Consider the following 10,601-nt stretch of genomic DNA (forward strand, 5'->3'; position numbering starts at 1 on the left):
AGTGCCTTCCCCAAAGCTGAGGGGCAAACGGGGCGCTGGTACCAAGGACGCCCCGGGCAGGAACTCCACTCCGCTAGGGCATCGCCTCTTAAAGTAACCCGGGACAGCTGTGTAAGGACTCCCGGGGGCGCTGGGAAGGACACGCGAGAACACACCTTGTCCTGGACGCAGACCGCAGGGAGCTTCCCGGCCACAGGGCCGTCACGGGGAGAGCGCGCCCGGCCAAAGGCGCAGGACGCAGCAGGGGGCGCGCGAGCGAGCGGCCGCCACCGGACAGCCGGGGCAGCCCGGGACCGCACCTTGTGCCGCGGGGACCCAAGCTAGCCCCGACCAGGGGGGCCGTCACCCCTCCTGCCTCCCTCCGCTGCCCTGAGTCTGCGGCAGCCGCAGAGGTTCCCCCACCCACCAGCTGTCCAAGCCCTTCAGATGCGCCCGAAGCCCTTACCCAGTCTGGAGCAGCCCCTCGGGGCCAGCGCCATCCCGGGCGCGGCAAGCAGAGCGGTCAGAAGCGCGCAGCGGACGGCCAGCATGCTTCCTCCTCAGCTAATGCCCCATGATCCCAGAGAGGCAGCCAGGCAGGCAGGCGGGCGGCCGGGCGGCCGGGCGGCCGGGGCGGGGCGGCGGGCGGGCTCAAGCCCCGAGGGCAGCCCCCATCCCCGGGGGGCCCGCGCTCAGCACGCAAGGCTAGTCCCCGAGCCCCGCGCCGCACTCGACTCGGCTCCCTCTGGCTGGGCTCCTTGTCAGTGCGACTTCCCACTTGCTCATGACTCAGAGCAGCGGACGGTCCTGGCAACGCAGGAAAACATTTGAGGAACTCGCGCTGGAGTCGTCTCTCGGCCGGCCCAGAGTGCTGTTACGAAAGCCGGAGCGGATGGCGCAACAGCCCCGCGCACCGGCCGAGCGGAGGGGGTGGCTTCCGGCCGCAGCGCCGCACCTGAGCCGCGAGGCCCTGAGCCCCGAGCCCAGCGGGGGCGAACTCTCCCTCCCTCTCCTTCTATTGATGAGAAGAGGAGAATTAGACGCCACCAGCTCGGTTTTGATTTTTGGTTTCGTGACCAGGATTACTCTGTGAAAGGAGCACCTGGAGAGCCTGGAGGAGGCGATGTGCCGCTTACTGTTAGAGTAAAGCAGCGCTTGGCAGCCCTTTCTGCCCCCTCGGAATCACTCGGGGAGCCCCAAAAGCCACCGATGTATCGCTCCACGCCCAGAGATTTAATGGATTTAATTCTGACTTAATGGATCTGGGATGAGGCTCGGGCATCGAGATCCTCGATAGAGTAAAGGTTCATCCTTTCTCTGTGCCTGTGTTCCCTGCAGCACAGGCCAGGGACAGATTTGGGCTCTGGAAGCTTCCAAATGGAAGTATCCCCTCCAGACCTCCACCTTCTGTGACAGCTGTGTGAAATCTTTTGAGTTTCTGTTTCCTCATATGTCAGAGAGAGATAAGAAAGTCAATATCAGGATGGTTATGAAGATACCATGGTTATAAAGATCTACACACACGACACAGAGTCCAGACCACAGGTGCTCCATCGATGTCAAAACAGGCACGTCCACCCTCCTGATGTGACAGATAGAAACTGGTACTTGGCTTTCAGAAGCAACCACAACCATCTCTTTAAAGGGCCCACCAATGTTCCCCAGGGACCCTGAATCTGACAGGTGGCCTCAGAGCTGAGTTTGAAAGGAATGAAAATTACTGAAATAAGGTCTAGGCTGAGAGGTTTCTGGCCCAGCAACTGCTTATGAGGATGTGCTTTTCCACTTTGGGCTTCAGGACCAGGACCAAGGCTCCTGGGGCAGCAGGAGTGGGCATGGTTTGGTGGAAGCCCCCAGATGATAGGATCCGGCCTGAAGAAATAGGGTTTCTGCAATGCAGCCGGCGTGCTTCTAGGTTTCTCTGTGGGAACCTCCCATCAGCAGTGCTTGGCAGAACCAGGTACCTGCCCCGATCCACCCCATGCCAGAGGCTGGTTTGGGTGGGCTTGCTCCAGCCACACCCACAGGCGAGGGAAAAAAGCATGTTGGAAGGTAGATCTTTTGGCACTAGCCCTTTCTCCTGCTGTTTAAAATTCCTTGGTGGCTCAGTGGATTAAGGATCCAGCATTGTCGCTCCTGTGACTCGGATCACTGCTGTGGCACGGGTTCAGTCCTTGCCCCGAGAAATTTCACAGGCCACAGTGTGGCCCTCAAAAATAATAAAATAAATATGATTAACAGTGGCAAACTATTGCCTTTGGAATGGATAGGCAATGAGATCCTGCTGTATAGCACTAAAAATTTTTTTAAATAATAAAAAATAAATAATAAATAAAATGACATTGCGGTGGGGCTCCCACTGTGGTTGCCCCTCCCCCTACTTGTGGCAGATACAGACCTGAAAATGATCAAAGAGGGACTACAAGCTGCAGTCTAAAACCAGAAGGCTGCAGAAAGCCTTCTGTTCAGATAGGTGAGTTTGAAAGAGGGCTATTGAAGCCCAAGAACAGGTGTCTCAGACCCCACCTGGCTCCTGCACCAAAGGGGGCCTCCCCATCTCTAATCCATCAGCTGGGAGTCAGACAGATGGTGTTTCCATCTCAGCTCTGCCATTTGCTGGCTGTGTGACTTGGGCAAGTTACTTAACCTCTCTGAGTCTCTATTTCCTGATGTGTAAGATGAGAACAACAACATGCAAATTGCTGGTATTGTGGTTCATATTAAAAGATCTGGCCCATCTTTATTTTCTCAACCTCATTTTCTGAATATAATTACGTTTCTACAATATTATTACGGCTTTTTTTTTCTTTTTTTCTTTTTGTCTTTTGCCTTTTTAGGGCCACACCCGCGGCATATGGAGGTTCCCAGGCTAGGGGTCTAATCGGAGCTATGGCTGCCAGCCTACACCACAGCCACAGCAACTCGGGATCCAAGCAGCTTCTGCGACCTACACCACAGCTCACGGCAACACCAGATCCTTAACCCACTGAGCGAGGCCAGGGATCGAACCCGAAACCTCATGGTTCCTAGTTGGATTCGTTTCTGATGTGCCACACCGGGAACTCCTATTTATGGCTTCTTACCTCCACACCTTTGTTCAAGCTATTCCCTCTGCCAGAAATTCCCCTCATTGTCCTACATTCCACTTACCCTTAAAAGTTGGCTGGGATGTCTCCTCCAGGGAGGTGAGGTGTCTTCTCTCTTCCTTGCCTCCCTGGATGCCTATCATCTCCGAGGTCAGATTATGTGGTCTGTCTCTGTGCCACCTCAGAACCCCACGCTGACTTTGTTCACCACCCCATTATCTGCACTGCTGAGCAGGGTGTGGTACATGGAGGGCATTTGTCTGGGATGTGGCCTTCCCTGGAATAGAGTCTGGTCAAGCCCCACCTGAACTCTGCAACAGGTAGAGGTTCAAAATTCCTGAACCAACATTCCAGGCTGTGTTATGAAAAACACTGCTAAGCAAGAGAAGAAAGCCTATGTGCTCAATTCAGTCTGACCTGCCCTCTCCCAGACCTGGTTCCTGATGCCAGACCCCTGGGGGTCACCAGTGTTCCAGGAAGAGAAGACTCAGGAATGTGGGAGATAGAGACTTTTTCTTTTCTTTTTTTTTTTGCTTTTTAGGTCCACACCTGCAGCATATAGAAGTTCCTGGGCTAGGGATCCAATCAGAGCTGCAGATGCCAGCCTTTGCCACAGCCACAGCAACGAGTGATCCCAGCCTCATCTGCAACCTACACCACAGCTCATGGCAACGCCAGATCCTTACCCCACTGAGTGAGGCCAGGGATCAAACCCGCATCCTCATGGATACTAGTTGGGCTCATAACCCACTGAGTCACAGTGGGAACTCCTGGGGGGGTGGGGGGGTGGGGGGATATAGACTTGGTAAGAGCTCCGGGGTGAATTGCAGAGTGTAGATGAGGACATCAGGTCACCAGAAGTTGGAAATGAGGACCAGACAGGACTGAAGCACCCTGGGGCCTGGGAAGTGAGACACCCTGCTGTGATCCTGCAGTCGAAGGGTCAGCGAGGACTTTAACCAGGGCACCTCTCCTGGGTAACTGTGCTGCTTACAAAGTGCTTTCACAACTGCTCTGAACTTTTTTTTTTTGGTCTTTTTGCCTTTTCCAGGGCCGCTCCTGTGGCATATGGCAGTTCCCAGGCTAGGGGTCTAATGGGAGCTGTAGCTGCCGGCCTATACCATGGTCAGAGCAACACGGGATCCGAGCTGCATCTGCGACCTACACCACAGCTCAAGGCAACGCCAGATCCTTAACCCACTGAGCAAAGCCAGGGATCGAACCCTCAACCTCATGGTTCCTAGTTGGATTCGTTAACCACTGCACCACGACGGAAACTCCAGAACTACTCTGAACTTCTTAACCCAGAAGGTTAGGAGATATTGTCCCCAGTGTTCAGAAGAGCACACTGAGGTGCAGAGAAGTGAGGTGACTTTGTCCAGACTGCACAGCTGGTAAGTGGTACCTCTGGAGGGAGGACTGGCTCTTGACCCAAAACTCTCACTGAGGGAGGGTGCTGTGCGTGCAGGACCAAGGGCACCGCAGGACCAAGGGCACCGCAGGACGTCTGTCTACCCCATCCCAGCAAGGCTCCGGGGTAGGTGGGTTGGGAGGGGAGGGGGGCTGGGACACCGGCTTCTTGGGCCTCCCACACTCTCACCCACTCTGGGCGTGTCCTTGCTGTGGACCTGGTCTCCCCTAGAGGGGGAAGCTCTGAACTGGTGTTGTTTTATCAGGCTCCTTCCCAGAAGGCAAGTCCTCGCTCACCTTTGACCTGAAGAGATTAAGCTTCTTAAAGTTTGCCACAGTCTGTTGGAGGCCCCATAGAATAAATGCATAGATTGTTTTGAATCCAAAAGGTACTTATTCATCACCTGCTCCTCCTCCCTCAGGCCTCCTGAGGTGGAGTGGTTTGCCAAAGGTGACACAGGCAGTGACAGCTGGTCAAGATCCCAGATAACCCGACTCAAAGGAGTCTTTTTTTTTTTTTTTTAAATTTGCCCTGCCCTTAACCCCCCAGGCTTGGGCTGATGTGTCAGGGCGATTCTCTACTCGGAAAGTTGAGAACAATACCCTTTGTGCTCTATTCACCTTCATGGGCAATGACAGCCTAAGAAGGGTAGCAGGCTGACCTGCAGACCCCCCACCCCCAACCCCAGCCTCTGGCCCTAACTCATCAATAATTACAGAAAGGTGCTCCTTATTCCCCGAAGCCTTCCCTTTGCCTCTCTCCTCCGCAGAGAGGAGATTGATAGCAAGTGGGCAGCTGGGGTCTAATGTGGGAGTTTCCGTCCTGGCTCAGCGGGTTAAAGAACCCAGCTGGTATCCATGAGGATGCGGGTTCCATCCCTGGGTGCGGAGTTGCCACAAGCTGCGGTGTAGGTCGCCGATGGGCTCAGATCTGACATTGCTGTGACGATGGCTGTGGCGTAGGCTGGCGGCTACAGCTCCAACTCAACCCCTAAATATGTAAAAAAAGGCACACAAATAATAATAGTATAATAATAATATGGGGGCCCCCTCTCATCAGCAGAACTCAGGTGAGCAGCACTCCCCAGTTGATTCTGGCACCCTTGGCCAGCCTGGGGAGAAGTCTGCACTTCCACAGTGGGAGGAATGCAGCCTCCCAGCTCCAGCAAAACAGTGAGCCTCTCCCCATTCACCACCTGCAGCACAGTTGAATACATTTTCTGTTCCATTTTTCATCACATCTCCAGCTGAGTTTACCCCAGAAGGGATTTTTTTTAAATTTTATGGCAGCACCTGCAGCATATGGAATTTCCTGGGCCAGGGGTCCAGTCACAGCTTTGACCTACACCACAACTGTGGCAATACCAGATCCTTTAACCCACTGCACCAGGCAGGAGACTGAACCTGAGCCATTGCAGTCAGATGCTTAACCCACTGCACCAAGACAGGAAATCCAGAGAAGTGATTTTTTTTTTTTTGACTTTTTAGGGCCTCACCCGTGGCATATGGAGGTTCTCAGGCTAGGGGTCCAGTCGGAGCTGTAGCCGCAGGCCTATGCCACAGCCACAGCAACATGGGATCTGAGTTGTGTCCACGACCACAGCTCAAGGCAACACCAGATCCTTAACCCACTGAGCGAGGCCAGGGATCAAACCCACATCCTCAGGGATCCTAGTCGGGTTTGTTAACCGTTGAGCCACAACAAGAACTCTGTGATTTTTTTTTTTAATTGAAGTATAGTTGATTTACAATATTGCGTTTTTCAGGTGCACAACATATGACTCAATATTTTTTTTTTGTCTTTTTGTCTTTTTTGTTGTTGTTGTTGTTGTTATTGTTGCTATTTCTTGGGCCGTTCCCGCGGCATATGGAGGTTCCCAGGCTAGGGGTTGAATCGGAGCTGTAGCCACCGGCCTACGCCAGAGCCACAGCAACGCGGGATCCGAGCCGCGTCTGCACCTACACCACAGCTCACGGCAACACCGGATCGTTAACCCACTGAGCAAGGGCAGGGACCGAACCCCCTACCTCATGGTTCCTAGTCGGATTCGTTAACCACTGCACCACGACGGGAACTCCCTGACTCAGTATTTTTATATATTATAGTCCATTTAAAGTTATTATAAAATATTGGCTATATTCCCTGTGTTGTACAATATATCCTTGTAGCTTATTTATTTTACACATGATGGTTTGTACCTCTTAATCCCCTGCCCCCATCTTGCCCCTTCTGCCTTCCCTCTCCCCGCTGGTATCCACTAGCTGTTCTCCATATCTGTGAGTCTATTTGTGTTTTGTTTGATTTTTTAGATTCCACCTATAAGTGATAATATACAGTATTTGTTCTTCTCTCTCTGACTTATTTCACTAAGCATAATAGCCTCTACCCCATCCATGTTGTTGCATATGATAGAATTTCATTCTTTTTTATGGCTGAGTAATATTCCATTGTGTGGGAGTTCCCATTGTAGCTCAGTGGGTTAAGAATCCAACTAGTATCCATGAGGATGCATGTTCAATCCCTGGCCTAGCTTGGTGGGTTAAAGGATCCAGTGTTGCCATGAGCTGTGACATAGGGTGTAGATGCTGCTTGGATCTGGCATTGCTGTGGCTGTGGCATAGGCTGGCAGCTGCAGCTCCAATTCAGTCCCTAGCCTGGAAACTTCCATATGCCATGTGCAGCCCTAAAAAGACAAAAAAAATTTCACTGTATGGAGATTATTTATATATATATAATACTATAATATTATATTATTAATATTAATAATGTTATATTAAATATTACTATTGTATAAATATTAATAATATTGTTTAATATTATATTGAATATTAATAATATTTATGTTACATATAATGTAAATATTTTATATATATATATATATATATGAAATCTCACATCTTTGAGAATTTTGGCACCATTCTCAGAAAGGTGTTATTAAATCTCTTCTTGTAATATTTATAGAATGTTAAAATTTTATAACTATTAAAAGCAGCACAGTTAAATTAAATATAGAACTACCATATGATCTGGTAATGCTATTTCTGGGTATATGTACAAAAGAATTGAAAGCAGGGACTCAAAAGATATTTGCACACCCACGTTCAGAGCAGCATTATTCACAATAACCAAAAAATAGAAGCAAGTGTCTATCTATGGATGAAGAGAGAAGCAAAATGTGGTATCGCTATGCAATGGAATATTATGCAGTCTTTAAAAGAGAGGCAATTCTGACACATGCTATGACAAAGACAATATGCTAAGCAAAACGATCCAGACACAAAAGGACAAAAACTGTATGATTCCACTTATATGAAGAACCCAGAGAGGTCAAACTCATAGAGACAAAAAGTAAAGTGGTGTTTGCCAGGGGTTGAGGGGAGACAAAATTGACATTATTGTTTATTTTTTTATTTATTTACTTTTATTAAAGTGTAGTTGATTTACAGTGTTTCTTCAATTTCTGTTGTACAGCCAACTGACCCAATCACACACAGTTCCCTGTGCTGTACAGTAGGACCCCATTGCCCATCCAGTCCAAATATAAGTTTGCTTCAAAAAACCCTGAATTGCCCATCCATCTCCCTCCCTCCCCTGGGAACCACAAGTCTTCTCTCCTTGGCCATGATCTGTTTCTGTTTTGTAGATAGATCATCTGTGCCATATTTTAGATTCCACAAATAAGTGATATCATATGGTATTTGTCTTTTTCTTTCTGGCTTACTTCACTTAGTATAAGGATCTCTAGTTCCATCCATGTTGCTACAAGTGGCATTAGTTTATCTTTTTTGTGGCTGAGTAGTATTCCATTGCATATATATACCACATCTTCTTAATCCATTCATCTGTCAATGAACATTTAGGTTGTTTCCATGTCTTGGCTATTGTGAATAGTGCTGTGATGAACATAGGGGTACCTGTATTTTTTTTCAATGAAAATTTTGGAAATTATTGTTTGATGGGTATGGAGCTTCAGTATTGCAAGATGAAAAGAGTTCTGGAAATGGTTGGTGGTGATGGTTGCACAAAATGTGAATGTACTTAATGTTACTGAACTGCAGACTTAATTATGGTTAAAATGGTAAATTTTATATCATATGCATTTTACCACTGTTTTGGTTTTTGACCATGCCCACTGCATGCAGAGGTTCCTGAGCCAGGGATCAAACCCACAGCACAGCAGTAACCAGAGCCACAGCAGTAACAATGCTGGGTCCTGGATCTGCTGAGCCACCAGGGAACTCTCATTTTACACATTTTTTAAAAGCATCACAATTATAAAATTAAACAAACCAGGCTTTAAAGTTCAGATATGTAAAACAGATGCAATAAACAAAGTGGGGGGGGGGGGGAATCTGTGCCCTCGAGGAGTTTACATGGTAGTATGGACAAGAGACAATAAAATAAAAGAGAAGATATATAGTATGTTATCTGGTGATGATTACCTTAAAGGAAAAAAGGAAAGAGTAGGACAGGAAGTGGGGGAGGTAGGGTGATAATTTTAACTAGGGTCTCACTGAGAAGCGGGCACTGGAGTGAATAACCAACAAGTGAGCCTTGCGGGGGTGGCTGGGGGAGGCCTTCCAGGTAGAGGAACTAGCAAGTGCAAAAGCCCTGTGGTGGGAGGGAGCCTGGCCCGTGTGGGGAATGGCAGAGTGGCCAGCTTACTGGAGGAAGTGAGTGAGAAGCAAAAGAGGGAACAGGATTCTAATGCATATAGGGCTCCATAGAATGACATAAAGTCTCAGGTTTTCACCCTGCAAGAGATGCTGAGCTTTGATGGGAGGTGTGGCAAGAACCAGCTTTTCAGAAGTGAGGGCTGGAGTACAGGGGAGAGAGGGAGACCAGTTGGAGGTTCTGCAATAATCTAGGCAAAAATGTTATGGTAAAGATTAGTCCAGCACCTAGTGTGAGGCCCGGCACAAAAGAGTCATTCAAATGAAGTCATTGTTAAGTGAAAAAGGTCATCTAGGAGTTTGCTGATGGCTCAACAGGTTACAGATCCAGAGGTGTCATTGCTTCGGCTGAGTCACAGCCATGGAGCCAGTTCTATCCCTGGTCTGGGAACCTCCGCATGCCTTGGGCGTGAGGCCAAAAAAATTTTTTTTCATCTAACATGATTTATTTTGTATGGTTTCTTTTCTTCCCAAAATAATTTTTAGAGAGTTCCCGCTGTGGCACAGTGGATTAATGATCCGGCTTGTCTCTGTGGTGGTGCAGGTTCAATCCCCAGCTTGACATCGTGGGTTAAGGATCCAGCATTGCTGCAGGTGTGGCGTAGGTCACAGCTCTGGCTCAGATTTGACGCCTGGCCCAGGGGAACTTCCATGTGCCACAAGGGCAGCCAAAAAAGGAAAAACAAAAATAATTTTTGGGGGCCACGCCCTTGGCATGCAGAGGTTTCTAGGTGAGGAATGGAACCCAAGGCACAGCAGTGACCAGAGACACTGCAATGACAATGCTGGATCCTTAGCCTGCTGTGCTGGAGAACTCCCCAGATGATTTTCATTTCTCATAATTTTCAAGTCATTCAATGTATTTCATTGGGTCTCCCTAGGTTACTACTCTTACTAGGATATTCTCTCAACTTTAAATCACGAAGCTTTCTTTTTGTATCCCACTAGTGTATAAATCTACTGAAAACACATGCATGTCTTTTCTTCAGTGTAAGAATTTTCAGAGCATTGCTATTTCTATTCTACTCTATTTCCAATATATGTTTTTATCTGGTTATATCATCCAGGTACTAGATAATGCTCAAAAAAAAATAAAATACATGCATTATTGAGTAGGTAGGGAAGGGAGATGGCCCATGTTATTAAAGGATTTAATTTGAAACTCCTTAAGAGTGTGGACTTTTTAAAACGCAATATACGGGAGTTCCTGCTGTGGTACAGTGGGTTAAGAATTCAACTGCAGCAGCTCGGGTTGCTGAGAAGTGCGGGTTACATCCTCCATCCTGGAGAAGAAGGTTAGAGGATTGGGCATTGCTGCAGCTACAGAGTAGCTCACAGATGCAGCTCTGATTCAATCCCTAGCCCATGAACTTCCATATGCTGCAGGTGTGGCCATTTTTTTTTTATAATGGCAATATGCAATATAATTCTATGTACACCGACTCTGGAGCC

The 10,601-nt window shown here is 48.4% G+C and overlaps 1 protein-coding gene across 2 annotated transcripts in view; it reads right to left on the bottom strand.

Moving 5' to 3' along the window:
* IL6R (interleukin 6 receptor) overlaps window positions 1-861 on the bottom strand; it is a 56,880-nt gene extending 56,019 nt beyond the window's left edge. For both annotated transcript variants that reach the window (XM_047784466.1, XM_047784465.1), the window contains exon 1: window positions 446-861. In XM_047784466.1, the coding sequence (XP_047640422.1) occupies window positions 446-530 (85 nt within the window). In that variant the 5' untranslated portion in view covers window positions 531-861. The remainder of the gene's footprint in view (window positions 1-445) is intronic.
* Between the last annotated feature and the right edge of the window lie 9,740 nt (window positions 862-10,601).

The sequence above is a fragment of the Phacochoerus africanus genome, chromosome 6 (genome assembly GCF_016906955.1).
Source record: "Phacochoerus africanus isolate WHEZ1 chromosome 6, ROS_Pafr_v1, whole genome shotgun sequence".
Taxonomy (NCBI): domain Eukaryota; kingdom Metazoa; phylum Chordata; class Mammalia; order Artiodactyla; family Suidae; genus Phacochoerus; species Phacochoerus africanus.